The following is a 27,427-nucleotide window of genomic DNA, read 5'->3' on the forward strand; positions in this document are numbered from 1 at the left end:
ACTCCCCCTCCCCTCCCCCCAGTTCTTTATCGTGTCTAAGAGTAGATTAAATGCTTGGTGAGGTGATATGACTGTGGGTCTCTCAGATAAATGCCAGCATATGGAATACCTTCCCGACGGCTTTTATAGCTCCCATACTACATATGTCTTGGTACCCATTGGAAAACTATGTTATAAACGGTACACCTACTTATGTCTTTTTTCTTTTTTGTTCTTATTTGTCTTTGTTACCTTACTATGTTTGTTTATATGTAAATATGTCTCCCTTTTTTGTGATGAATTAAAAAAAAATTTTAATAAAGAATTATATTAAAAAAAAAATATAGCAGTATGCAAGCAGCTACTTCAATACTGGTGTAACAGATGATATGAGTTACCTAGATATCAAATATAGCAGTATGCAAGCAGTTACTTCAATACTGGTGTAACAGATGATATGAGTTACCTGTAATGAGACATAGACATGTTGTTTGATAACCTCTGTTGGGGAGATGTATCAAACCCTGGAGACAGATGAAGTACCAACCAATCTTCACTTTGCAGGCAGGTTGGTACTTGATCTTGCCCCACTTTATCTCTCTCCCTGAGGCATGATATATCTACCCCTATGTGTATGGCATGTATATTACTATTATCAGTTGTAGTGCTGTATAAAGTAATTGGTTTCATAGAGATTAGTACACAAACGTCTGTTGGGATACAGGTGCTGCGCCGGTTTGTAATGTCCTTCTTGGGCAATTTGACCTCTTTCTGAGATAAACATTCCCATATTGTTTGCTGCTGTAGTTCTTTCAAGTGACTGCAATGCAGTGAACACCTGACATTGAGAAGGGGGAAACAATGGGTCTAGAAAGAGTTACCAGATTAGGAGCAGGAAGGTGCGAGCCCTCCCCCATAATACTCTATGTACAGTACTTGAAGGTGCACTGTACCTCTGCACTTCTCAGTAAAACATTACAGGAATGTGGCGGCTTTATGAGAACATAGTGTAGAAACTGAGGCCAGAGTCTCCTTTTTAGATTTAGTGAAACTCCTTAGCGCAGTGCCACACAGGAGGTTACTGTATCCATTAAGGAATACAAGCCTAAGGGAAACGAGGTGTACTTGGCACAGGAACTGTCTGCAGGATAGAGTTGAGAAATGTGTTATTAATGGACTACCTCAGGCTTCTGTCCTCAGTCCACTGCTTTTTAATTTGCTTACTAACGGCACGGAAAGCAATGCATTCGTGTCTGCTGATGACAGACCATCTAAGCAGATATATTAGAAATTGTGACTGCAAAGTCTAACAAGACCCCAAAATAGTGCAACTCACACATTGAGAATTAATTCAGGAACACAAGAATGAAAAAAGTATTTATTTTGTATTCTTTACCTTTAATATTGAGTGGCAAGTGAATTTGTCAAAATAGGTGTGATCGCATGCGATTTTATATGGAGCGATGCCATCCCATTAGAAATACACTTGTATAAGATACAATGAGGGTTTTTTGGGAACCGTCTCACTATCCACGCCAGCCAGCCCCGCAAGGGGTGGCGGAAGGCATCCTCCCGACCTTTTCCTATCCACATCGGCGTGGAGTTGATTTTATTCCACCAAGCCGGAAGCGTGGTGTGCGGACGTGGATTACTTTACATGTATTCTGCGTCCGCTCGCCACGCTTCGGGCTCGGTGGTTCGCTGCGCTCGCCACACTATATACAATCAACTCCACACCGATGTGGATAGTGAGGGTTTGAAAAGGTCGGGAGGACGTGTTCCACCGCTGATCGCCACGCTTCGGGTCGCCGTGGATAATGGGGGGTCAGTTAAACCTCATTGTATGTCATACAATAGATACATAGATAATGGCATGGCATGGCATGGCACCCTATAAAATCGCATGCGATTTTACGGGAGGTGCAATGCGATACCCCGGGGCCAACACAGCAGTGAATAAATGACATAAAAAAATCGCATCGCATCGCACGGCACTAAAATGGTCCATGCGATGCGATTTCACTACGCTAGTGTACGTAGGAAATCTGGGCGCCCTGCTAGGAAACAAGTACAGATGGGGCTGGCTTTCTAACGCCAGCCCCGCCAGGGGGCGCACGCGCACGAGACGCTTGCGCACCCCCTGGGCAACGGAGCCTGCCTCTGGTCCCCCGCCGTCGCCCCGAGCGCCCCCCTAACCCTGCCCGTCTCCCTGAAGCGAAGACGGGCAGGGACACGCAGCGTCCCCGCCGGGACACTGGTAAGCGTGTGTGTGTGAGACGCACGCGCGTCCCAGTTCAGTGTAGCCCCTGCCGCCGGCAGGGTCTCCATCTGTAGCACATTTTTTTATTTGACTGTATATAACAAATGTGAGTTTACATTTTTGGCAGATATTTTGAGCATCTCTCACAGAGATTTTGGCACTCAAAGGGTTAAACATTCCATTCATTAACAATACTGTATAGCATAAGTTGTTATTGTGTATTTTCTAATTCGGTGATTTATTGTAATAATAAGCAGGGCAAATTAAGATGCTTGTGTGTCATTACAAATTTCCATATGTTGTGAGTATGGCTATTTGTATGCAGAGAAGCATGGATTACTCTGCCCAACTAGTAATATATGTAAGTACCAAGCAAAGAAATACAGACACATTGCTCAATGAAATAAAAGAAGACTTCTATTTGTAATAATGAAGAGGTTTTGTAACCTTCACAATGTATATAGACCAAAGAGAAAGCAAGGCAGTGCACAAGTAGTGAGGAAGTGGGCGGGCTGGTAGGCGTGTCACTAGGTAAGTGGGCAGAGGTACGTTCAATTACCACAGTATTTTTTTAATTAAAATATATTTATTATACTTTATTAATCACAACATTATTATTTGAATTGTTTAATGAATATTACAAACGCATTACTGGTCAAATAAATAAAATGGTCACTATCCAAAGATAAGTAATATTAGCGAATGTGTTCCTCTTCGGATCCCTAATTGACTGAAAGACTGCAGGTACCTTTTTTCATTGTATCTCAGAAGCTGGCATCTTGATAAATAGAGCCACAGGTGATCAGGTAGTTTTTGCTTTATTCATCCAGTCATTGTGGCACAGGTCATCCATAGTCTTAATGCAGCAATAAAGGGTTTGCAGCATAGAGAAAAGTGACAAATTACTGACACAGATAGAATTATAACCAGCATACAGTATAGTCACTGCAGCTCTGGCAATAGATCCTGAGATGTGTACACATACAGTAATATCAGCATAAGCAATGCACAAAATATACTCATCTAATATCGGTTTATATTTTCACTGGCTAACCTGCTGACTAGTTGTTGTCGTTGCTAGTTTCAGTGCAGATTTGGCCCACACACAGGGGGTTATTCTAGTTCACTCTTTCTGACAAAATCCTTTTTAGATGGACAAAACCATGTGCACTCACCCAAATCTAATTCTATCTGCACCTTTTACATCTGCCCCCCCTGCAGTGCACATGTTTTTGTCCAGCTAAGAAGGAATTTGCCTCTAAGAATAAGGCCCATAGGGAGAGATGTATTAATTTTTGCATTGATTTGTAATTCATATCGCACTAACATCGCCTTTCCACTGTTGCAATGTTAAATAGTTTTTTAAAATGTCATCTGGTCTACATGCAACGCTGTAAAATTCACAGCGTTGCGTTTGGATGCAAAGCCGCCCCCCTCGCTCGCCGAGTTCCCCTGCACAGCTGCGAATGGATGTTTAGCATAAACATCCATTGGCAGCCTTGGGTGAGGGGGCCAAAACCCTCAATGGTTGTTGACCATCGAATGATTTGGAAGGTGCACGCAGATATAAGACACCTCTCGGGTGTCTTACATTTGCGTTCTCCCTGTACAGGAAGTGGGTGGACAGCTGACATTAGCTGACCACCCCCCGCACCAGCGTTACGGCGCATTTACATGGGATGCCCAGTGTTTTCATGGGAATGCCAATGAAACACTGGGCATTCCCATGGGCGCAGCCCGTTGATGCCACCCCACGCCCACCACACACACTGCTAGGTGCAAATGGGATGGTGAATTAGCAACCATTTTGTGAGGGACAACTTTCATGAGTAGTCGCTGTTGGGCCATAAATTGTTATCCCTCCCTTACCTGTTAGACTTCAATGTGATCACTCCTTAGAATTCCGTGAGAGAAGGACCCTGCATAGAACTGATCAATGATTGGAGACCACGTAATGCAAGGTACAACTCTGATCTTTAATGGGGGTGTGCAACATATTTATAACTTTACATAGAGTGTAGGCTCGACAAGCTAATAGGCTGGCATATAGGTAGGTGGGTACAAGTTACCATATAGGGCCATAGTGTAGAATACAGCAATTTTGGATCACAAAACATATAGTTATCTGAAAATACACCATCCAGAGTGAACTGAGAAAGGATGGGAAAGAAGCAACACGTGACATGCAGGAAAAGAAACTTACAAAGTTTGTTAGGAGAAACGAAACTCAGGGACACACTTAAGAATGTAAAGGAGAAACGAAACTCAGGGACACACTTAAGACAAGATGGCTGATTAACCCTTCAATCCCCTCTTAGAATCATAGTCTCTCAGACTATCTGATTCTTATAAACGGCTTCCCTCTTCTGGCGTTGCTGTGCGACATAAGCAGCGTAATCTTCTGGGGAAGGGGTCTTGGCAGACAAATCAGTATACATAACAGGTGTAGCATTGTCTAGGTATTTTGCCCCAATCTTCTTGCACAGGGGGAAAACACAATAAGCAATAATCATAAATAATATCAGTACTACAAGTAGGAAAATGCCTAGCTGAGCTAAGGCATGTTTCCAATTGTTCATCCACCCAAACCAAGCACTCCAGGGGTCAGTGACACCTGAGTTCTTCTTGAGTTCGATGGATAGATCTTCTAACTTTTTAATAGCTAAAGTGATTTTACCGTTGGGACCTGTGTTGTCAGGTATGTACGTACAGCATCCTGTTACTTTATTAATATACACACAAGTTCCTCCTTTCTCAGCAAGAATCATATCTAAGGCCATTCGATTTTGGAATGTCATCTGGGAGGTGGCCTCTAATTGTTCAGCTATACCTTTCAAAGCATCTCGGGTATCATTAACAAATCTCTGCTGATTATAATACATATAATTTATCCATGCTACATTTTTATTGATTGTCACAATGGGTATCAGTGATTCAAAGCCGGCAGCAACTTCGTTTCGTGCTTTGAACTCATCTGGGACCCCTCTTGGGACACCAATAGTATCTATGTATACATGGGGATCAAAACTTTCCTTAGGTGTTTCTCTTTTACTTCTAATAATGTTTAATGGTTTTGTTGTGGGTGCAGGTGCGGGTATTTCAATGCTGGAGGGTAGAATGTGGATAGGCATAATGACTTTAGCCAGGGCACATTCTCCTTTCCATGCGTTTTCGAGTCTGGTTCTAATTTTCATATCACCACAGATAAAATAAATATCACCAAGGGACTTTTTCATAATGGGTAGGGCAAAGAATCTGCGAGTGGCACAGAATCCTTCAGGAAATACTTTCAAATCAGCTCCATTGGTGATATTTGAGTAATAACAAGTGTAATTACCTGGGTAGATGGTGATAGCGTTACCTGGGTTGGTGTGTTTAGACAAAATGGGGTAGTTCCTTTTCCATGACTCACATTCATTATCTAATGTCTTACTATCAGTGTACAAGGTAAAAAAGCATTTATCCTCTGATTCTGGTATATTCAGGGGTACAGTACCTAGATGAGGTCTGGATTTAGCACATACATAACAATCAGTATTATTACTTTTATGGGCATTATATTTCATCCATTCTAACCAAAAATTAACATCTGAGAATCCAGTTTCCATAGCTATAGTATCTTCATAAGTGGGGTTGTTGATAGCTAACATGTCTTTGAACTTAACTATGTGTGGCATAAGAGGCTTACCTTTGTCATCCCTTCCCCTCTGTGCACTGGGGGCATAGTTTTTACCATTATACATATCCTTTAGGTAGAAGGTTTGCCGGGGGCTAGGGACTAGGCCTCGGGGAAAGTGAAGTCCAAATACGTACAGGCCGCTGTCTTGGGGGCTGGGGTTTTCTATATTTATCGTAAACTGGCAGGGCTTGAGGATTTTAGGTTTCCAGTGCCCGTGGGGTCGGTCTGCGTTAGAGGTAGTGCAGATAGTGGTATGCTTGGAGATAGTCATTCTGTCTATGAGGGCCCTGTTATGTTTGTCTTTCCTGTTCAGGGCCTCGGTGGGGCGGTAATTCCACTTGTTCCCTGAATTCCAAGCTGCCGCCCCCCAATAATCGCAGTTGTGTCCCCAGTAATCACTTGTTACACAGATATAAATAACTTCGGGCCTTAAGTTGGACTTTGGTACTTGATCGAATCGCATGGCTATATCGATTTTTTTTCTCTCTTTAGCTATTTTTGGGAATTGAAAATAGTCAAGCACAAATGTGGCAACATGGGTATTAGATGAATTATACCATAGGGTTAACAGTTCGTCATCTCGAGTTATATCTACTTCAGCTTTAAGGGGTATATATACTGCAAGACCTAGCAAAGTCACTAGGGCTAAAGTGGGGGGAATCATTTCTCTCAAAGTCCCCCTCGGCTTCAGGAGGTTGTAAGTCCTCGTCCTCGGTGTCTCCAACCGGCAGTTCTTCTCCAGGGTGGAGGTCAGGGTTGTCTACCCTCGTTAGCACCTCGCTGGTCCGGACTGTGTCAATCTCTGGATCGGTGTCGACCTCTGTGTCGATAGCAGCTGAAGTTGGGATTTTCTTTACTCTGGATGCGTGGATCCACGTTGGTCCCTCGTCTGTAAGAACAGCCGTTCTTGTGACAGCGACCACTTCTGTCTCTGGTCCGTATGCGAAGTCTCCGGGGTTCTTGTTCCTTGGCAGGATCTTCACAACGACCTTGTCTCCAACCCGGAATGGGTGAGTGGGTATCTGTGGATGAGAAGGATTTTTAAAAATAACATTTTGTTCAATCTCATCTAGTTTCTGTATTAGGGATCTTATGTATTCTTCTCTTATTACTTCTAAGTCCCCCTCTGCTATGACTAATGGTTTCTTCGCCCAGGGCGTGGGGAAGGGTCTGCCCATTAGCACTTCGAAGGGGGAGTAACCTAGAGTCTTTTGTGGCGTCATTCTAATTTCAGCCAGTACTATAGGGAGGACTTGTTTCCATTTTGCAAATGTGCCTCCTGTTGCTTTACGTAATTTATCCTTTAAAGTCCTATTCATTCGTTCCACGATACCTGAGCTCTGGGGATGATAGGGAATGTGGAATTTCCATTGGATTTGCAAGGCTTTAACTAGAGCTTCAGTGACTTTTGCAGTAAAGGCTGATCCTTTATCGCTATTGATTTGTAGTGGGCATCCTCATCGCGGAATGATCTCCTGCGTGAGAATGCGGGCAACTGTTTTTGCGTCTTCGGACTTTGTTGAAAATGCTTCTGGCCATCGCGAGAACATATCGACTATGACCAGAGCGTATTCTTGTTTTCCTGTACCTGGTATATGGGTAAAATCTATCTGCAGGTGAGTAAACGGGGTGGTTGGGTATTCAAGATGCTGGTGTCTTGCTTTGTTGGGGTTGTTTGGGTTGTTTCTAAGACACACAATACATCTGCTAACATATTGGTTTACAAGTTCTTTTGCATTTGTGATGTAAAAATCATTGGTGAGGAGCAGTGTTGTCGTGACTTTACTGTGGTGACCTACTCCGTGGTAGTGTGCTATGAACAGTGAAGCACTTGTTTGGGGGATACACGGTTTCCCCTCTTTGCAGATTAATCCAGTCCGTGGATTCTTCTGCAGAATTGGATAAGTCCAATCAGCTAAATCAGAATTAGAGGCAGCCGCCTGTAACTCTGTGAGAAGGTATGTGTCATCTAAGGATGGTGGCGAGATTACGGCCAATGTGAGATTGTATGTGGATGTGGTAGCAGCCTGTTTTGCAGCAGTGTCAGCAAGGGCATTGCCCCGCGAGATATCGTCCTTTCCTCCGGTGTGTGCTTTGCAGTGGAGGATGGCAATGTGTGAAGGCAGTGTGATTGCATGTAGGAGATCAGTGATTAATTGGGCATGTGATATGCCTTTTCCATCAGCGCCTGTGAAGCCTCGGCGCTGCCAAATCATACCATGGTCGTGGACAACGCCATAGGCATATTTGGAGTCTGTGTAAATGGTGACAGGTTTTCCTGTGTACAAGTGACAAGCTCTAGTGAGAGCAATTAGTTCAGCAGCTTGTGCTGATTGTAGAGGAACTGCTTTTGCTTCAAGAACAGTTTGAGGAAGTTTAACTACTGCGTAGCCTGCCTGGTACGTGTTGTCATTTGGTCGACTGCAAGATCCGTCAACAAAAATTATGTCGGCGTCAGGTATGGGCACAGTCGACATGTCACTTCTGGGTGAAGTTTCTGAGTCAATTGTCAGAGAACAGTCATGTGGAGGAGGTGCCTCGTCGTCAGGTCCTTTTAAGCCTAAAAGGGCATTGAGTATGGGCACCGGTCCCTCTGAATTTGTTGCGTACTTGATAATGAGTGATGGGTTACCTAGTAGGAGTACCTCGTAACCACTGAGTCTTTGGGCTGACATGTGTTGTGTATGTAAGCCTTTGAGGATGGACAGTACGTTATGTGTAGTATGGAGAACGGTACTGTGTCCTAAAGTGAGTGCGGCAGCCATTTCAACAACCATTGCACAGGCAGCCAGTGCTCGAAGACAAGCAGGCATTCCTTGTACAGTGACCGGCATTACCTTTGAAAAGAATGCGACGGGTCGCATTTTGCCTCCATGATATTGTGTTAGTACCCCCGCCATAGTTTTACAGGTGTCCCTTGCAAACAGGTGAAATGGCAAAACATAGTTGGGGAGACCAAGCGCGGGGCTTTTAACTAACATTGCTTTGAGCTTTTCATATGCAGAAAACATTTCATCTGACCATTGTATGACTTTGGGTTTGTCTTTGAGTGTGCATTGTCTCAAGATATTATCGTAATAGGAACAATCAGAAATCCACTGTCTGCAGTAATTTACCATACCCAAGAAAGACAGCATATCCTTCTGGGTAGCTGGGGTGACCAGGCCCAGTACAGACTGTATGCGTTGTGGGCTGATTTTCCTTTCTCCCTCAGAGAGCACAAAACCCAAGTAATTGACATGCTTTTGACACCATTGCATTTTTGTTTTGGACACCTTGTGTCCACATTCACATAACCAGTTTAACAGTGATATACCATCCTCCCGGCTGGCCTCCTCAGTTGGACTACAGAGTAGCAGATCGTCTGCATACTGTAGCAGGACAGAACTATGGGGGGGGTGCCATGGAGCCAATGTGGCTTGGAGGACTATGCTATAGACTACAGGTGAGTCAATATAGCCTTGTGGTAAACGACACCAGGTGAGTTGTTTACCTTCAAAAGAAAAAGCAAAGAGTAATTGGGTCTCTGCGTCAATCGGGATACTGAAAAACGCATTCTTCAGATCGACAACTGAGAAAAATGCTGCGTCTGCAGGGATTGATGAAATGAGTGTGTTAATGTCTGGCACTATTGGTGCAATTGGGACTATGAGGTCATTTACTTTCCTCAAGTCCTGTACGAATCTAATGCTTCCATCAGCCTTAGCGATCGGGTTGATGGGTGTGCAGTATGGTGAGATCACATATCTCAGTATGCCTTGTTCTAAGAACTCCTGTATCATTGGTCTAAGACCTTCAATCTTCTCTGGTGATAATGGGTACTGTTTACTGTACACGTGGCTTGAATCTGGTTTGAGTTTGGCTTTGTATGGCGTACAGGGTATGAAGCCTGTGTCATAGGGACCGTTGGCCCAGATTCCTGCGTTGATTTTGTCAATTGAAGCGTTGAGTGAGTCTTGGGACATTAAGAAATGTGGTGAAGTGACGTGAAGTCCACTTCCCTTGGGTGAAGGTGTGATGGAGATGCGGAATTTATTGAAAAGGTCCCTTCCCAATAAGTTGACAGGGCATTCTGCGATGACCCTGAATTGATGTTCACCTAAGTAACGTCCGTTTACAGATTGTATGGTCAGTTCGTCAGTCAGGTAAGTGTCAGTGGGTATCCCGTTGATTCCCATTGAAGGAGTAGTCTTTTGTAATTCACCATCATAGTGTAAGGAACACAGGACACTGGTTGTGGCACCGCTGTCTACCAAAAAGGGTAGTTTCTTCCCATTCACATATAATGTGATAAGGGGTGCATCTTCCCAGTGGGTGGTAAATTGGACAAAAGATAGGATACCCTCCTCCGGGCCCCGTCACAGGGTGGGGTCGGACCAGTCAACCCTAAAACGTACATGTTCTTGAACGGGTGTGGGGCCACGGGCTGCTCTGGGTGGCCCTTGTGTGAAAGGTGGTTGTTGGGGCCTTTGTGGGCCTTGTGGAGGTCGGTATGGTTGTTGTGGTCTTTGGGGTGGGAATGGGCATTCCCTAGCCCAGTGTGTATCTTGGCCACAATTGTAACAGGTTGTCTGTTTGTGTATTGCGCCAGTGTTATTATCCCTATTGTAAGGAGGGGCCCTATGGTGTTGGTGTGGTGGGCCTTGTGATGGTCTGAAGGGTTTCCTTTGACCATATTGGGGTGCCCTACTCTGTCTATTTGGTGGGCCCCTGTTGTCTTGTTGATAACTATGACTAGGAATTGTGGCGGGTTTTTTTACTTCAAAACAACCTGCTGCTTCTTTTTCGTATAGGTGTGTGTCAAATTCCTCGACACTGTCAGAGGTCCAAGAAGAGACACTCTGCTTTACTGATGTTGAGATGGAGCTGTGTAAGTTACTGATAAAGGTGGAAATGAGTAAGTGGTGCATGTCGAGGGAGAGGCCAGCTTCCTCGGTCCAACATTTCTTAAATCTCTTCCAGAATTCAGTGACTGTCTCAGTGGGTTTTTGCTTACAAGCCACTGCTACAGGTAGGGAGGATCTCATTTTAAATACTTGGACCATGTATTTTTCTAATTCATCCCACATGTCTTTTATTCCATCAGGGTTATTAAGGGGGTACTTAGCGGCTCCTTCTTGCGTGGTCATACTAGTAATGGTTTTAATTTGTTTCCAATCCCACCCATGATGGTGGTCAATGACATTGTCGATAATTAATCTTATATCATCATGGGTGTAATTTCTGCCATTGCATGCCTTTTTTAAATATGCAATGCATCCTGTTGCTGTGACAGTGGGTTTTGGGCAATGCTTGATTATCCTATTTAGGTCTTCTATCTCAATAGATTTTATGAGAAGTTGGTCTCCAATAGTCATAAATGGTGTATGTGACGCGGTAGGGGCATCATAAGTAGCACCAGATCTGACAGTTTTGGCGCCAAGATCATCAGTTATTAAAGATTGATCTGCGGTTAATCTCTTTTTACTGGTGAGTTGGATTTTTAAAGGTGTTATTCGTTCTTTCTCTTCCTTTTCCTCATCCTCACTGGTTTCAGATTGGAGGAGATCCTCCTCATCTCGGCCAGATGGTGGGGCTGTGGGTTTTAAAACATGATGTCCGACAGCCATTAATTCAACATCTGTGAGTGAGGGATATACTGGACTATAGGGTGGAGGTGAAAGGACTTTAAGTTCCTTATTGATACGAGTCTCCTCTATTTTATGGAGTTTTGCAGTGACGTCTCTAATTTTCTTTTGTTTCTTTGTCAAATTGGTGTCATGCCAGAAAGGTGCAATAATAAGCCATTGTTCACCTCCTGCACGCATGTATTTCATATCCCAGGTGGGATCTCCTGTATACCAGGGGAAGGCTTCTTTGTCCCCAAGACAAAGACCTTTTATCATTTGCATAAAGAAAGGATAATTAGAGCCGTTTCTAGGGAAGGGGTTGGGACTACATTTTTCCGACCAACCTGCCAGGTTATCTACCCAGGGGTCAATTAGGAAATAGTCTGTAGAAGAATTACGGGCTACATATTCCTTACAAGTTTCATTGGGTAAGGGTGGTGGATAGGAAATTATTTTATTTTTACTAATTTTTGAACCCATGTTTAGTTTATGTCCTTTTATGTTTGTGTGAGAACTTTCTCCACCTTTTAATTTGTTCCTGATGTTCAGGGTTTTGACTAAAGTCAAGGAAATAGAGTAGTTGACTACCTTCAGGTAACTTGTGGATCTGGTCTAAAGTTTTAGGACAGATAATAGGATATGTGAAAAGGTTAATTGGTATATCTGTTAAGAAAAATGGGTATGTCTGATCAATGTATTTTTCAATAAGTCCTGTATCCAAATGACAACCCAATATAATAACGGATTCTAAAACGGTGCCATTAGATGATGTCTTTGTTGTGAGTTTAAATCTTGTGGGTTCTCTAATGACAGATGTCAATTTGGGCCAATAATCGTCTCTGTCGGGGTTATGGTACCAGAGGACGATACTACATTTACAATTTAAACAAGTACCTATGTATGGGTGTCTGGGGTGTGACATAGACGTAGATGAAGTATGAGAATGGATGAAATATGAGAGCGTGAAAAATTCTTAGTATCCAGACCAGGGGCGTCGTTTCAGTAAGGCAGGAGTGTACCTACAGCAGCAGACTGAAAGGGTTGGTCTTTATCTGAATACTGTGTGAATTATGTATTCACTTTATACATCTCATAAAAATTAATGTTTATGATTGGTTAGTTATAACCACAGACTGTCTACGTGACAGTGGATAGAGTCAAGTGGTTTTATCCTGAAAACTGCATATGAAGCCTCACGTTGCGTTACCCTTAAGAGTGAGGGAGCATAAAGTCCGCAAGTCTGTTGGCATACAGTAATCAATGAGACTATTGAAAGGGGTTATTGTGCGTCAACTTACCAACCGCACTGGTACAATACTTATGCAGATATCAATTGTGTGTTTACTTACCAATCACACAAAGGATATTCAAAATACAAAATCTTATACTTTATAATAGTGAAAGAAAGAAAATGGCCATGAAAGAATGAGTGATCAAATTGAGGTCACTAAATCGGACCCCAGGTCCTGTCTATGTGTCCCAGACACAAATGTCAATGTTCAGATCCCAGATCTGTGTGCGCACATTGAAGTGAAGTCCCTGACTTCAGAAGTCCCAGACTTCGTAAAAGTGTTCTTCTGTTCCCGGAACAGAGATACACGGGTTCAGATTCAGACTGTCTGCAATCCCACAAAGACAGAGAGATTACTCGTCTGTCAGTCTGGGGACAGACTCTGAATTCCGGACTCGCCCCCAGCTGTTGGGCCATAAATTGTTATCCCTCCCTTACCTGTTAGACTTCAATGTGATCACTCCTTAGAATTCCGTGAGAGAAGGACCCTGCATAGAACTGATCAATAATTGGAGACCACGTAATGCAAGGTACAACTCTGATCTTTAATGGGGGTGTGCAACATATTTATAACTTTACATAGAGTGTAGGCTCGACAAGCTAATAGGCTGGCATAAAGGTAGGTGGGTACAAGTTACCATATAGGGCCATAGTGTAGAATACAGCAATTTTGGACAAATCACAAAACATATAGTTATCTGAAAATACACCATCCAGAGTGAACTGAGAAAGGATGGGAAAGAAGCAACACGTGACATGCAGGAAAAGAAACTTACAAAGTTTGTTAGGAGAAACGAAACTCAGGGACACACTTAAGAATGTAAAGGAGAAACGAAACTCAGGGACACACTTAAGACAAGATGGCTGATTAACCCTTCAGTCAGGAGGAGCGCCGGGACTGCAGACAAGTAGATCTGCGGGTCTCGACTCCCGGCAACAGATGCGGTGACAAGTGGCGGGGTAAGGCAGGTCCCGGCAGGTGGCAGCATAACAATAGCCCCCGCGGACCCACACTGTGTTCTTTACCGACCACATATCCTCATTTCCAGAAAGGATTTCATTGTGAGGACATTACGGCACTAAGGGTGTATCAGTGAAATTCTGGCTTTTGAATGCTTCAATCGGAATAGATTTAATTGATGCCACGACAGACCAAGTGAGGGCATTCCCTGTAGGGTGATCAAGTTGGTGCTACTAGCAACTGTCACATGGTACGCAGCAACGTGATGTCCCCTCCTCTAATCTCCATCCACACGTTACAATATACAGTGTTCTACCTCCAGGACCAACCCCACACATTACACTAGAAACCTCATCTATCACCCAACAGGAGTTAGCATTTTGGTATAACCCCTTGGCGTGTGACCCACACCCCTCTTGTGATGCCAAGGGGGCATGTGACACTTGGATGCGGCCCACGCCCCAAGGGGGACTAGTAAGTCAGCAATTCCTGGGTCTCAGCTCCATGACCCTTTCAGAAGCAGGGTTGTGGACCTGGGACTTAGAGCTGAGGGCATGGCAACGAATTCACAAGCTGGGCATCTATCAATAGCATGTGTACGGGCCATAGTACGCAATATGCTGTTGTGCGATAAAATCCTGCTACTTTTCATTCGCTGACCATGCACACGGTGATTTGCAGGAAGCCGGCGTTTAAGGGTGGTAAGTTGGTAACTGACCGTTTACTGGGAGTGTCGGGATATAGCTGCTTGTGTGAAAGGTTAATAGCTTTGCCCCCATGTAATACCAACCTTATATCATTCAACCTTTGCAGTATAAAAAAGTATTCCTTTGCTAACCTAATAAAGTAGTAAACTCTCTATTTTCCTTCAGCAGAAAATAAACTCCATTAACTGGACATTGACGTGTTGGAGCCCTGTATTTACGAAAGGCCGTATAGTTCCTAATTGTGTAGAGTAAGTCATAGACTAAAAAAAAAAAGAGGGTTTATTTCTTAGTGTTCTGTTTTTCTGTGTTCAGTTCTCTTTGTTCATTTGTTATTTCCCAGAACATAATGTTCTTTATAGAAATTTTTACAAAAATAAATTGAATGGAGGGAGCATTGATTTAATCCATTATATAAAGATGTCTTTTTTTTGGGAAGCCAGCTGTATAATACATGCATATATTTCATACAGTGAAAAATCACTGAATAGCATTCAAATAGCCTAGAATTTAATGCATTTTAGTATAAAGTTTTATTTCTACACCTATTTATCTTGCAATGAGCCTAGAGACACATAATCCAATATCATTGGATGAATTTTTAAGGAAAATAAATGGCGGTATAGAACACTTTATAGCATTCAGCAATCTACAACTAAAGTTGTCCACACTACGCTAGTTTAAAATAACATTTTTATTCTAGAAGAATTTATTCTAAATGCTGTTTTTACCAGGGATGTAGTAGAAATGTTGACATTTACAACGTGGACATTGACCATGTCGGCAGTATTGACGTTCTGCACTGCGGGTGGTAAGGGATCAAGTTAGGCACTAGGAAGATGGTTAGGGTTGAGCTGAAGGGAGGTTAGGGTTAAGCGCTAGGGTGAGGGTTAAGGTTTGACACCAGAAGCGCAACTGGATCCTTCAAAGTTGACCTAGTCATACGAGATAAGTTGTCACTATAATGGGTGCAGTGTGGGGAGTGCTCATGAATCCCTGGGTCCATTGGGGCCCACAAAAACTCAATTAACTTTGTGTCTGGAACAACCCATGTTGCCATGCAAGGGGAGCTAATACACTTATATTTTTTTCTGTGCGGGGTAAATACTGGCTGCTTTTGCAAGTAGCCAGCAGATGTTAAACAGATTTATTTTACAATGCAATTTAGATTTCAATTTGAACACACTGCACCCAAATGTATTTATTTATTAACAGTTTCTTCAGCATATTATGTTGTGCTTTTCAATAGGAGACAGTGATACAATAAACAGGTAACACGGTATGAGGACCCTGCTCGCAAGCTTACAATCTATAGAGAAATAGGCATTGATACACAAGAATAGATATTCTTTATTGCATAAAGTCCACCAATGCAAAGGTTCCTGGTGTGCTGTATAATACGGTCACTCAGAAGTTTGGCCAGGGGTCAGGAGGATGGAAAGTATGAAAAAGAGAGAGGATGTGTGTGTGGGAATGTGCTTGGATAGGAAAGGTATGTGAAGGTTAAGTGTCTGGTTCTGGAATATGATAAGCTTGCCTGAAGAGATGAGTTTTCAGGGAACGCTTGTAGGTTTGGAGACTGGAGGAGAGTCTTGGGAGGGCATTCCACAGAGTGGGTACAGCCCGTAGAAAGTCCTGCAGTCGGGAATGGGAGCGAGTAATGAGTGTGAATGAGAGACGCAGATCTTGGGAGGAGCGTAGAGGTCGTGTTGGAAGATATTTAGAGATAAGGGAAGATATGTATGTTGGTGTAGTTTGGTTTATGGCTTTGTGTGTAAGTAAAATAATTTTATGTTGAGTACGGTAGAATACAGGTAACCAATGAAGTGACTGACAGAGTAGCTTTGCAGACGATGAACACCTGGCTAGGAAGATTAGCCTTGCAGCTGCATTCATGATGGACTGTAGCGGTGAGAGTCTGTATTGGGGGAAGGCCAATAAGGAGACTATTGCAATAATCAATGCGTGAGATGATGAGAGCATGGATTAGAGTTTAAGCAGTGTCTTGTGTAAGGTAAGGGCGATCTTGAATATGTTTTAGGTTCATGTGGCATAATTTCGAGACAGATTAAATGTGGGGAACAAAGGAAAGTTCAGTCAAGGATGACACCTTGACAGTGAGCTTGAGTGGTAGGAGTGATTGTCATATTCCCAACATCGATAGAGATATCAGGTTGGCAAATCTAACACTCTCTGCACGTTACATCTGCCCCTTTTTGCTTAATTTCTTTCTTTTTTTTTTGTTACTTTACTTTCAAACATGAATTGAGGCTCCATAGTTTACCCTTGCACATTTCTGATAGATACGATCCACCATAATGTAATTACTGGGAGTGAATCTGTAATGCATTAAAAAACAAACATACCATCTTGCCCACTTACTTTCCTTTAGATACTTATCCGATCCTATATATAGAATAGATGTTCTAAATGAATAAATCTGGGTTGGATTAATTAACTGATATGAACACACTCTATTTGATGAATTCATTGTCTGAGCACATATAAATTAAATAGGGATGACAATGACAATTACAGGAGCAAACAATCATCTACTAGAAGAAATGGGTAATGCTGGCGGGTGTGGTAGCAGCTTCTATCCATGTGTAGCCATCTCCTCGGATATCTATGGTCAGCATGAGTTTTTGTTCTTTAAGAGGCTCACCACCTAACAACAGCTGGTGGACTTGGGAGCTGGAAGGCAGGGAAGTGACATATTTACATCACTAACCTGCCGGTGGCGGCTATCAATGATGCTGGAACGTGCAACAGGAAAAGTGAGCTACAGATGTAGCCCCTACCATCCTTGGCCGGGGCTCGCCAGACCCTCCCCTCTGGTGAGCGCCGGCGGACAGGGGCTTCACTGAACTGGGACGCGGTTAGGGAGGTGCTCAGGTGGTGAGGGGTACCTGCGGCGACAGTGGAGGAGGCGACGGGGACTGGAGGCTGGCTCCGTTGCCAGGGGGCGCGCAAGCGTCTCGGGCACATGCGCCCCCTGGCGGGATGGTGGGGGCGGGCTGAGCTCCATCTGTACCCTCAGCTCAAAATCTCCCCGTGTGTATGCACATTTATGCTGGGTACACACCAGAACAATTTGGCCTCAATTCCCCCAATTCCGATACAATCTTGACCGATTGTATGTGAATTGGGCATGTTTTAGATCCAATGCGTGTCCCCGCGGGTCGTTTGGTGATTTTTGCAGATCCTACCTGCTGCAATCACCCCTTCAGCTGGCTACAGATCATAATCAGATCGGATGCAGATCATGAGCAGATCATGTGCTCTAGCAGATCATACAACCATTGCATGGTTGTCTTACGATCTGCATACGATCATGAGCGTTCTGGCGTGTACCTGGCGTTAGCCTCTCCCAGGTGCGAATGTGCATTGAACCTGTGCACCACCCAGTACACTGTCATTAGATCTACAATGTCTATGTCCAAAGTCAAAAGGTCAACCATTATAAGTTGACACATGCACTGTGTGGGGTCCTGAGGACTGAATTTGAGTACCTGTGCCATAGAACAGGAGTTCTCAAACTTGGTCCTCAGGACCCCACACAGTTCACATTTTCCAGGTCACCCAGCAGGTGCACATGTGCATTCATTACTCATTGACACAATTTAAAAGATCCAGAGGTGGAGCTAATTACTTCACCTGTGATTCTGTGAGGAGACCTGCAAAGCATGCACTGTGCAGGGGTCCTGAGGTTTGCAGGTCATAGATTCCAAAAAACTTAAGTATGGTTAAATCCAGAGGGGGCAGGACAGAGCAGAGAGTAGAAACACAGAGCTTCAGAATACAGTACATGGGATGGACAGTCTTAACACAATCTTCCAGTAATGCCATGCACCTAGAGTTCACTTACAGGCCAGATGTGCAATACAGAGTCAAATGCAGAGCAGGGGCAGAAGTTTGCACCAATCAAGTACCAGAGTGTAGCAGAGCAATGAAAAAGATAATTAAGTATGTGAGAGCTTATCCAAAAAATAAAGTGATGTGGTTTGTGACTTTTACACTTGGCAAAAGGGCTTATTGCACCAGCTTGTGCCTCCGAATTACATTCCTGTAGAGAAGTTGAAGCACATTTCAAGGTCTATGTAGTAAACCATATTTTTAAAAGGCATAAAAGGCCCCCGTTGAAGCCTAAGGCCTACTCATCGTAAACCTAGGTGGCAGAGGGTTCCCTTAGAACTCTCCCTGGAAATGGACATTGGACCTTATTCTGATTGACTTGCAAGGCTGCAAAATATACATTTTTGCGAGTCCATCAGACGTCGCCTGCATTACCGCCCCCTCCCCCTTAAATAATCATCCATTCGCAGACGGGAGAAATAATTTGATGGTCGTCGAACACCGAATGCTTTCTCCTGCGCTCACAGCTCAGAGACACCTACACAGAGGACCTAATAAATCAGAAAATGGTCCGTTATGCATGGTCAGTGGGACTGCACATGTGCTCTAGTCCCACTTCCAAACTGAGAACATGTCAGGGACATTCTCCTTCAGAATTGGCTGCTGTGCATCTGCGGCCACACTGCGCACTTAGCAGGAACGGGCTCGTGCCTCGTTTGTGTGTGTGATAGATTTGACCCAGCAGTCGAACCGGACGCAGAAGTCACATTAGAGATGCTGCCACCATCAGAAGCAGTAAATCTCTGCTGGGCCTCTAGGAACATTGGGGCAGGTGTATTAAGCATACCTCCCAACTTTCTCTGCGCCGGACACGGGACACAGCTGCTGCGCGCTGAAAATTTTGGGGTGTGGCCTAATTCCGGGGGGCGTGGCCTATACTCGCGGCTCTCCCATGAGGCCACACCCCCATTTTGCCGCTATGGGGGCATGACCCAAAGGCTCTGTGAGCCTCTTGCCATGCCCCCAGCCCCCTGGCTGCAGGAATAGACAGCGTTTATTCCCCGCTGCTTAGCAGCCGACAGGGGGGACTCCCAACAGCCCCCCCTCACCGCGGGACACTGCCGGCCGCGGGAGGGACAGTGGGACAGGCCCTGATAATCGGGACTGTCCCGCTGTAATCGGGACTGTTGGGAGGTATGTATTAAGCCTTAACAAGAGATAAATGCAAGGGTGATAAGGAGAGATAAACATCCAGCCAATCACCTGCTAACTGCCATGTTATACGCTGTGTTTGAAAAAAGTCAGTTAGGATGTGATTGGCTGGACGTTTATCTCTCTTTCTCACCCATGCATTTATCTCTTGTTAAGGCTTAATACATCTGCCCCAATATGCCTTCTAATGCTGCTTTCAGACCGCAAAACTGGCTTTAACCAGGTATTTTAAAACGTTTCTAAAAACCCCTTTCACACCGCATGTTTTTAAACAGTATTTCAGTGCAGTTTTTGTCCTTAAACGGTATTTCAATGCAGTTTTTGTTCCTTCACAACACTGAACCCGTTTTAACCCATAGAAAACAGTGGATGAAAAAAAAACGGATCTGAAACGGGTAGGACCCTGCTTTATTACCGTTTAGAAATACCAGTTCAATAGAACCGGTAAATTCACACTGCACCTTTCAGACTGCACAAATTACCGTTTTAAAACAGTAAAAAAAAAACGGCGAAATAACCGGTAAAAAGTGCGGTCTGAAAGGGCATAACACAGGGGGTTATTCTAGTTCATTCTTTCTGACAAAATCCTTCTTAGATGGACAAAACCATGTGCACTGCGGGTGGGGCAGATGTAACTTGTGCAGAGAGAATTAGATTTGGGTGGGGTTTTTCTTCAAAGTGAGATCTATATTGCAGTGTAAAATAAAGCAGTCAGTATTTTCCCTGCACAGAAACAAAATAACTCACCCAAATCTAATTCTCTCTGCACATTTTACATCTGCCCCCCCTCCCCCTGCAGTGCACATGGTTTTGTCCATCTAAGAAGGAATTTACCAGAAGGAGTGAACCAGAATAAGCCCCTGTATGCTGTGTTGCCTTGATGTGGACAGGGGAAGGTGTGTCACTGCCATACACTTACATACCTCCCAACTTTTCTTTTGAAGAAATAGGGACACTCGCGCGGCGAAGCCGCGCGAGCGCCCGAAAAGGGGGCGTGGCGTATGCAAATGAGGGCTAATTAGCCGCGACCTCATTTTCATACTACATTGGGGGGTCTCCCAACTGCCACCCCCCGCAGCGGGACAATGCCTGCCGCGGGTGGGACGTCGGGACAGGACCCGAAAATCGGGACTGTCCCGACGGAATCGTGACAGTTGGGAGGTATGCACTTACAGTACTTGTGCCTCTGTAGCCAGAGTTCAGCATGACTGCAGCTAGTAGTCACACTTCTGCAGCTCTTCAGAGTCCTGTAAAGATTGACACACTTAACACTTTACATGCTGTCAGAATAGTTGCTGTGGGCAAGTGAAAAAAGGCGGACATGCACCGTGTCGACCTTGACAAAAGGTTGACACATGAAAATGTTAACATCAGTTTTTTGCGATTTTTAACATTTGGCTAGCGGTGGTGCCTACTCGTTCGCCCATACTTAGCACTGTATTTTGATTTATGCACCTTTTACCCACAGGTTAGACTCGAGCTTAGCTAGGTCTAATACCGGCTGCTGTTCCCACAATCTATTAGACGGGTAGCGGCGGTAACTTGACTCTAGCTTAAGTATCAGGCACTTCAAGAGATCCTGTCATTGATATAGCTCACCACGTAACCCCGCATATTGCTGGTGAGACAGGGGGTGGGCTACACAGCCATAGAGCTGAGAGATTCGCCACCAAAACCCTCTACCTCCACAGTACATGTGTACAGTATATGCTGCAGGGAATCCTCATTATAACTTCTGCACCCCGCATTTTGGTTGTCTGCATACATAATGGGAGACACTATTGCAGTCTACCCCATTTAAGTTGCAGGCAGCAGTGATACTGAAACCATCCGTAGTTGATTGTCAAATGCAACATATCACTACATTGTGTTAAATAAATATAAAAATTTAACCACATGAGTTCATGGTTTGACGTATAACACAATGTTGCAACATGTCTAAATAAAGTGTCTCTTTGAACCAATAACTATCCCCACCTGCAAACCAGTGGCGTAACTATAAATTATGCTCCCCCAAGCCAAAATATTTTTAGGCGCCCCCCCCCCCCCCATAATGCCCCATACACATTACCTCTCTGTGGCTACCCATGTCCTTTGAAAAAGACTGGCCGGGCCGGAAGCTTCCTGTGGGGCCGGGCCAGAAGCTTCCCGCCCCACAGCCCCCCTATATTACATTATACACAGCCCTCCCCGTATTACATAATACACAGCCCACCCCGTATTACATAATACACAGCCCACATACACAGCCCACCCCGTATTACATAATACACAGCCCACCCCGTATTACATAATACACAGCCCACATACACAGCCCACCCCGTATTACATAATACACAGCCCACCCCGTATTACATTATACACAGCCCACCCCGTATTGCATTATACACAGCCCACCCCGTATTGCATTATACACAGCCCACCCCGTATTGCATTATACACAGCCCACCCCGTATTGCATTATACACAGCCCACCCCATATTGCATTATACACAGCCCACCCCATATTGCATTATACACAGCCCACCCCATATTGCATTATACACAGCCCACCCCATATTGCATTATACACAACCCACCCCATATTACATTATACACAGCCCACCCCATATTACATTATACACAGCCCACCCCATATTACATTATACACAGCCCACCCTATATTACATTATACACAGCCCCCATATTGCATTATACACAGCCCACCCTATATTACATTATACACAGCCCCCCCCCCCCCATATTACATTATACACAGCCCATTCCACATGATAAACAGCCCCCACACACACTAAAGTACAGATTCCCATCATATTACAGACCCCACTCCCCCAGTACACACACAGCACCACAGTAATAAAAGTACCGCATTACAGTAGATAAAACACAGCCCCCTCACTCCCCCACTATACAACACTCACCTGGCTTGCCCATTCCTTGGAGGTGCAGGGAGCTAGCAGTGTGGTGAGTGTTTGGGGCCAGCATCAGGGCGGCAGCAGCAGCAGCAGGTTACAGGAGCACTGTGCAGGGAACCCAGCAGTATTGTAGGTAGGGCCAGCATCAGGGCAGCCGGAGAGCAGGGCTGAGCAGGGAGCAGGGCTGAGCAGGAGCAGAGAGAGCAGGGCTGAGGCCTGCTGCACGGAGCCCATCAGTGTGGTGGGCGGGGCCAGCATCAGGAAGCCCTGACTGAGTGACGGCTCTCCTGCTCCTCAAGCTGCACAGACTTCATCTCACAGCGCGGTGTGTATAATTATCATGAGCAGGCCCCCTCCGGACTGAGGACTGCTCGGCTTCACTGTCTGGCCTCTCCGTGCGGGAGCAGGCGCCCACGCAGCCCCCGCTCCCCCAAGCAGTGGCGGGGGCTGCCTTACACAAGATACGCCACTGCTGCAAACCTTTTCAGAAATCTGCTGTGTGATGTAGACAGCACATTTCTTATTTGATCCACTATTTTGTGTCGACATACAACGATTGACACACCCCATATAAATCTGACAACAAATCCTTAAATGTCGGATCAAAGATTGTGCTGCAGGAAGGAGCTTTATCCCACACACAGATCTTGGGCTTAGGAATATAATAAAATCCTCTGCTGCATCTACACTAAAAACCTTGTGTCGACAGGTAGTAGTGGACACACCACCTACCATTAAACAATATATTTCTCGGCATCTGAATTAAACAAGGTGTTGCAGGAAATTATCGGACTGTATGTACTGGTACCCTGACGATGTATAAACACGGCAATATTTAAAGGGGTCCACGATTCAACATACAGTCATTGTGACAACACAGAATTGACAGAAGGAATATTGCCCTTACTAATAGAGGCACTGACTTCCTAGGTGTGTGTCTCTCTCATCTCATTTAAGAGAATTATTATTTGATTTGGGGATTTATATATATATATATAGACACTATCTAAGACTTAACGACCTAAGACATGACATAAAACACGGACGCGGTACTATCCTTATTAACCCTCTAGGGTGCAGACACAAACGTGGTTTTTGAGATAAACCTGCCATACAGAATAGTGCGATACGAGTAGGCCACCGATTTTAAATAAACACACCTATCCTTCCCCTTGTATTCACATGTCAATGTTACTCGTGTGTTTGTCATATTTCGCTTGAGTTTTAATAAACGTCTATTAAAAGTTAAATTTTATTTTTAAGGACCTCTCAGGTGCACCCGTTAAGGACACGCTTTCTCTCTCTCTCTCTATTAAAAATCAAATCTAATTCTATCTGCACATGTTACATCTGCCCCCCTGCAATGCACATGGTTTTGTCCATCTAAGAAGGATTTTGTCAGAAAGAATGAACTAGAATAAACCCCACATTGACATTTCACCACTGTCTACTCTACAGGAATAAAATTGGCATAGCCAACGTCAGGCTTAGGAGCATGCTGTCCTCATTAATGTTGATATATAATTCCAGCAGAGTATATGTCAATCCTGATGTGCACAGTACAGACCATATGGGCACACCAGTGAAAATTAAAGCAATGTGACTCACCTGTTGGGACATTAGAAGGCGGAGTTTCCATGAGGAGCAGCCACGGGAAGAGCGTGATACTTATCTGCTCTGCTCTCTCCTAGAAAGCCATGTAACAATGTCATTACAGTATAAGTTAGGAGAATAGAAGAGTTTCTCTTCTCTATAAATAGCATTACTAATTAGGGCCTATTGAGTCCTATGAGCGCTGCATCAATAAGCAAAGCACAAAGATAACGGTGAAAATTCTGCAGTTTCACAGCAGTTTTTCCTATTTTTAAATATTTTTTGTAGATAAAGTGCTGTAAAATAAAGACATTTTTAACCCTTTGGGGGGTATTTAATCCTGAATCCGAATGTCAGAACATTACTGACATTCAGATTTGCGGACGTTTTCAGCCTGTTCCGACTGTAACTTGACTGTCGATATTCAATGTTCTGACTGTTTAGTGTTTTAACGGCTGCTAAATTGTCAGAATCGGCCGCAAATTCAGCAATTACCTGTCGTTTCCGCCAATTAAGATTCTATTTGAAAAAAAAAAGCCTAATCTGAAAGCCTTCAATACCGTCGGAAACGGCACAGATTGACAGATTGATTCCCCCTTTGAGTGCCAACTCTCTGTGAGAGATGTGAAAAATATCAACTAAAAATGCCAGTGTCACTCACATTTGTTATATAAATTCAAATAAAAAAATGTTGTGTAAAAAAGATTATATTTCCTATATAAGGTAACCTTACAGGTCATTATAATGAATACAAATGTTTGCTTGGCAATTTTCACACCAATTTTGACAAATTCACTTGGCACTCAAAGGGTTGTTTCATTTATGGGGTTCACAGATCAAAAGGTCTACAGTGTCTAGAGAGACAGTCAATGCTTCAACAGCAAAAGGTTGACACACATAAGGTTGATACTGACAAAAGGTTGACACAGTCAAAATGTTCACGAGTTAAAAAAAATATTGGGGTGTCAATGTGGACACCTGAGCAGGTGGACCCCAATTAGAGTAGTGCGCACCTATGATTTGGGCCAGATACCACACTCCGCTGCAGTTACTTTACCGTTCCAAATTTGTGTCCATGTGGTTATTAAAGTATGGAAAATTCAAAAAATAAAAAAAAACGCAAGTCGACATTTTCATGTGTCGACAGGGGAGTTTTAAGAGAGAATGGCCCGTGTGCAGCTTCCTCTGGTCAGGCCCTCTCCTCTCTGCAGTAGTGCAGTGTGTGGTAAGCACTAGAGTGCTCAGACTCTACTGCGCATCTGCAGAAAAATGGTGCAGGGGCCATTTATCCGGTGATTTTCATATTGCTGCTGCTGCTGCCACCCGATGTGGAGAGTTTGAGCACTAGAGCGCTAACACTACACTGCAAAAGCACAGATCACCATGAAAATGGTCACCTTTCAGCGGCGCTACTACCACGGCCACTGCCCTGGACTATGGAGGGTATTAGAAAAATTGGTGTAGCGTGTCAATACGGGTATGGGTCATAGGGTCGACCACAGGAAGATCGACATGCATTGAGTCAACCACTGAAGGTCAACATGGGCTTAGGTCGATGGGGTCATTAGGCTGACACAAACATCAGGTCAACATGGGGAAAGTCGACAGTCAAAAGGTCAACACGTGGTTTTCACTTTTTTGTGTGCCGAATGTCAGTTGACATGGACACTGTATTGGTGCACTGCAACCCTTCGCCATCCTTCCGGCACTATTCTATTCTCCATCCACGTCCTACTGGATGGTAGGGCATGAAATTCCGCCTGTCGGCTCAAAAAAAAAAAAAAGTGAAAAAACCAATGTCAACTTTCCTCGTGTCGACCTAATGCGTATGTTGACCTAATAACACGGTCAACCTAAGCCCATGTCAACCTTTTCAGGTGTTGACCTACGCCCATGTCAACCTTCAGAGGTCGTCCCAATGCATGTCGACCATAGGTTGTCAACCTAAGGACTGTATACCATAAAAACACCACTACAGTATGTGTCAACCCAGGGCCGGTGTTAGGGTGTTCGGCGCCTCTCTGCAAACTATAAATTTGCGCCCTCCCATATTTTACATAGGTAGTGGTGCATGCTGAAGGCACACAATAAAAAAAGGGTGTATAATGCCCGTAGTAGCAGCACCTCTTATACACATAATGTGCCCAGTAGCAGCATTGCGGTAACTAGACATTTTAGTGAACCGTGCCAAAAAAAGAATTAGTGCCCCAAACACAAATAAAAGCAGGGACCTTTTTTTTTTTTTGCTGCTGCCTGCCAGATAGTGTGTGTGACAGGCGCAGCAGCCGACAGACAGCAACAGCAGCCATCAGCGGGGATGCACAGCAGATAGAGCGCCTCTCTTGCCCGGCGCCTCCCTGCTGTGCATCCTTTGCTGAGCGGGTAGCGCCGGCTCTGTGTCAACCATTGTCATGTTGATCTTTGGCTCAGTGTAAACCTATTAACTGTCTATCTAGGAACTGTTGACCTATCACCCGGGCACCAATTTATAGAGCCCTTACACACAGAGTAGGCAGTGGCACTAGTCAGAATGTTTTTTTTTTTTACCAGCGGCATCACACTGATAGGACTTCAAAAATTATTTAACTATACAAATTTGAATAAATATTAGAATGTGAAATATTACTTGTTTTATTGGAAGAGCCACAACTATAAATACAAGTGTCCATTCTGTATCAGATCCTATTAGCCCCTGTCTAAGTTCCACATAGAAAGTTGAATTGTTTCCATCCACATGTCAGTGCAGTGATCCCCTATCCCTCCAACACTCTACACCAGCCTCAGCCCTGGCAGCGTCTCTCAGGAGCTCAGTGGGCAGCACTGCTGCGCCCAGGTGGCTGTTCCCCATCCATCCCAGCGGACCGCTCCACTCCTTACCTGCCGCTGGGTGCTCGCCTCCTGCCCGCAGAGACTTGTTGCTCGCACCGCCCCCAGGTGCCGTCCTCATTGGCTGGAGGAGGCTGCTGCTGGCTGGAGCACGCCTGGGAGAGGTGGAGCGGCGGCGGCGGTGCAGGGCTCCGGCTGTGTGCACTGATAGAGGGTTTGGTGCATCTCCCTGCCCGGCATGACGCGAGGGAACAGCGGCTCCCCTGTGCCCGCACCCCCAGCGACCTGACCTCCGGCCCATGAGTGTACGCAGGCGGCGGTGCCCGAGCGCAGGTGGCGCTGCGCGTCTTAGCGCGCACTTGGTGCGTCTGGCACTCCAGCCCGGGGACATGGACTGCAAAGTTTCCGAGGGAGCTGGGGGCAGCGGCTGCGACACCTCCTCCTCCTCATCACTCTCCTCCTCGGGCTCACAGACTCTGTCGGAGGGGGGCATGAAGGCGAATTCTGGGGGGAGCAGCACCGACTGTGACTCGGAGGGGGCCG

The 27,427-nt window shown here is 44.7% G+C and overlaps 1 protein-coding gene across 3 annotated transcripts; it reads right to left on the minus strand.

Moving 5' to 3' along the window:
* Nucleotides 1-4,196: 4,196 nt before the first annotated feature.
* On the minus strand, nt 4,197-27,278 carry LOC146019887 (uncharacterized). 3 transcript variants are annotated; one of them, XM_083152533.1, is made up of 3 exons: nt 26,936-27,278; nt 24,074-24,152; nt 4,197-6,940 (listed from the first exon to the last, which is right to left on the minus strand). In XM_083152533.1, the coding sequence occupies exons 2-3, from the start codon at nt 24,083-24,085 to the stop codon at nt 6,521-6,523; spliced, it is 432 nt and encodes a 143-aa protein (XP_083008659.1). In that variant the 5' UTR covers nt 24,086-24,152; nt 26,936-27,278; the 3' UTR covers nt 4,197-6,520. The 3 variants fall into 3 exon arrangements, with proteins under 3 accessions (XP_083008659.1, XP_083008667.1, XP_083008651.1); XM_083152541.1 differs by having other exon boundaries at nt 24,074-27,278; XM_083152525.1 differs by lacking the exons at nt 24,074-24,152; nt 26,936-27,278 and adding an exon at nt 22,472-24,063.
* Between the last annotated feature and the right edge of the window lie 149 nt (nt 27,279-27,427).

Source organism: Crinia signifera, chromosome 1 (assembly GCF_055691185.1).
Source record: "Crinia signifera chromosome 1, ASM5569118v1, whole genome shotgun sequence".
Lineage (NCBI taxonomy): Eukaryota > Metazoa > Chordata > Amphibia > Anura > Myobatrachidae > Crinia > Crinia signifera.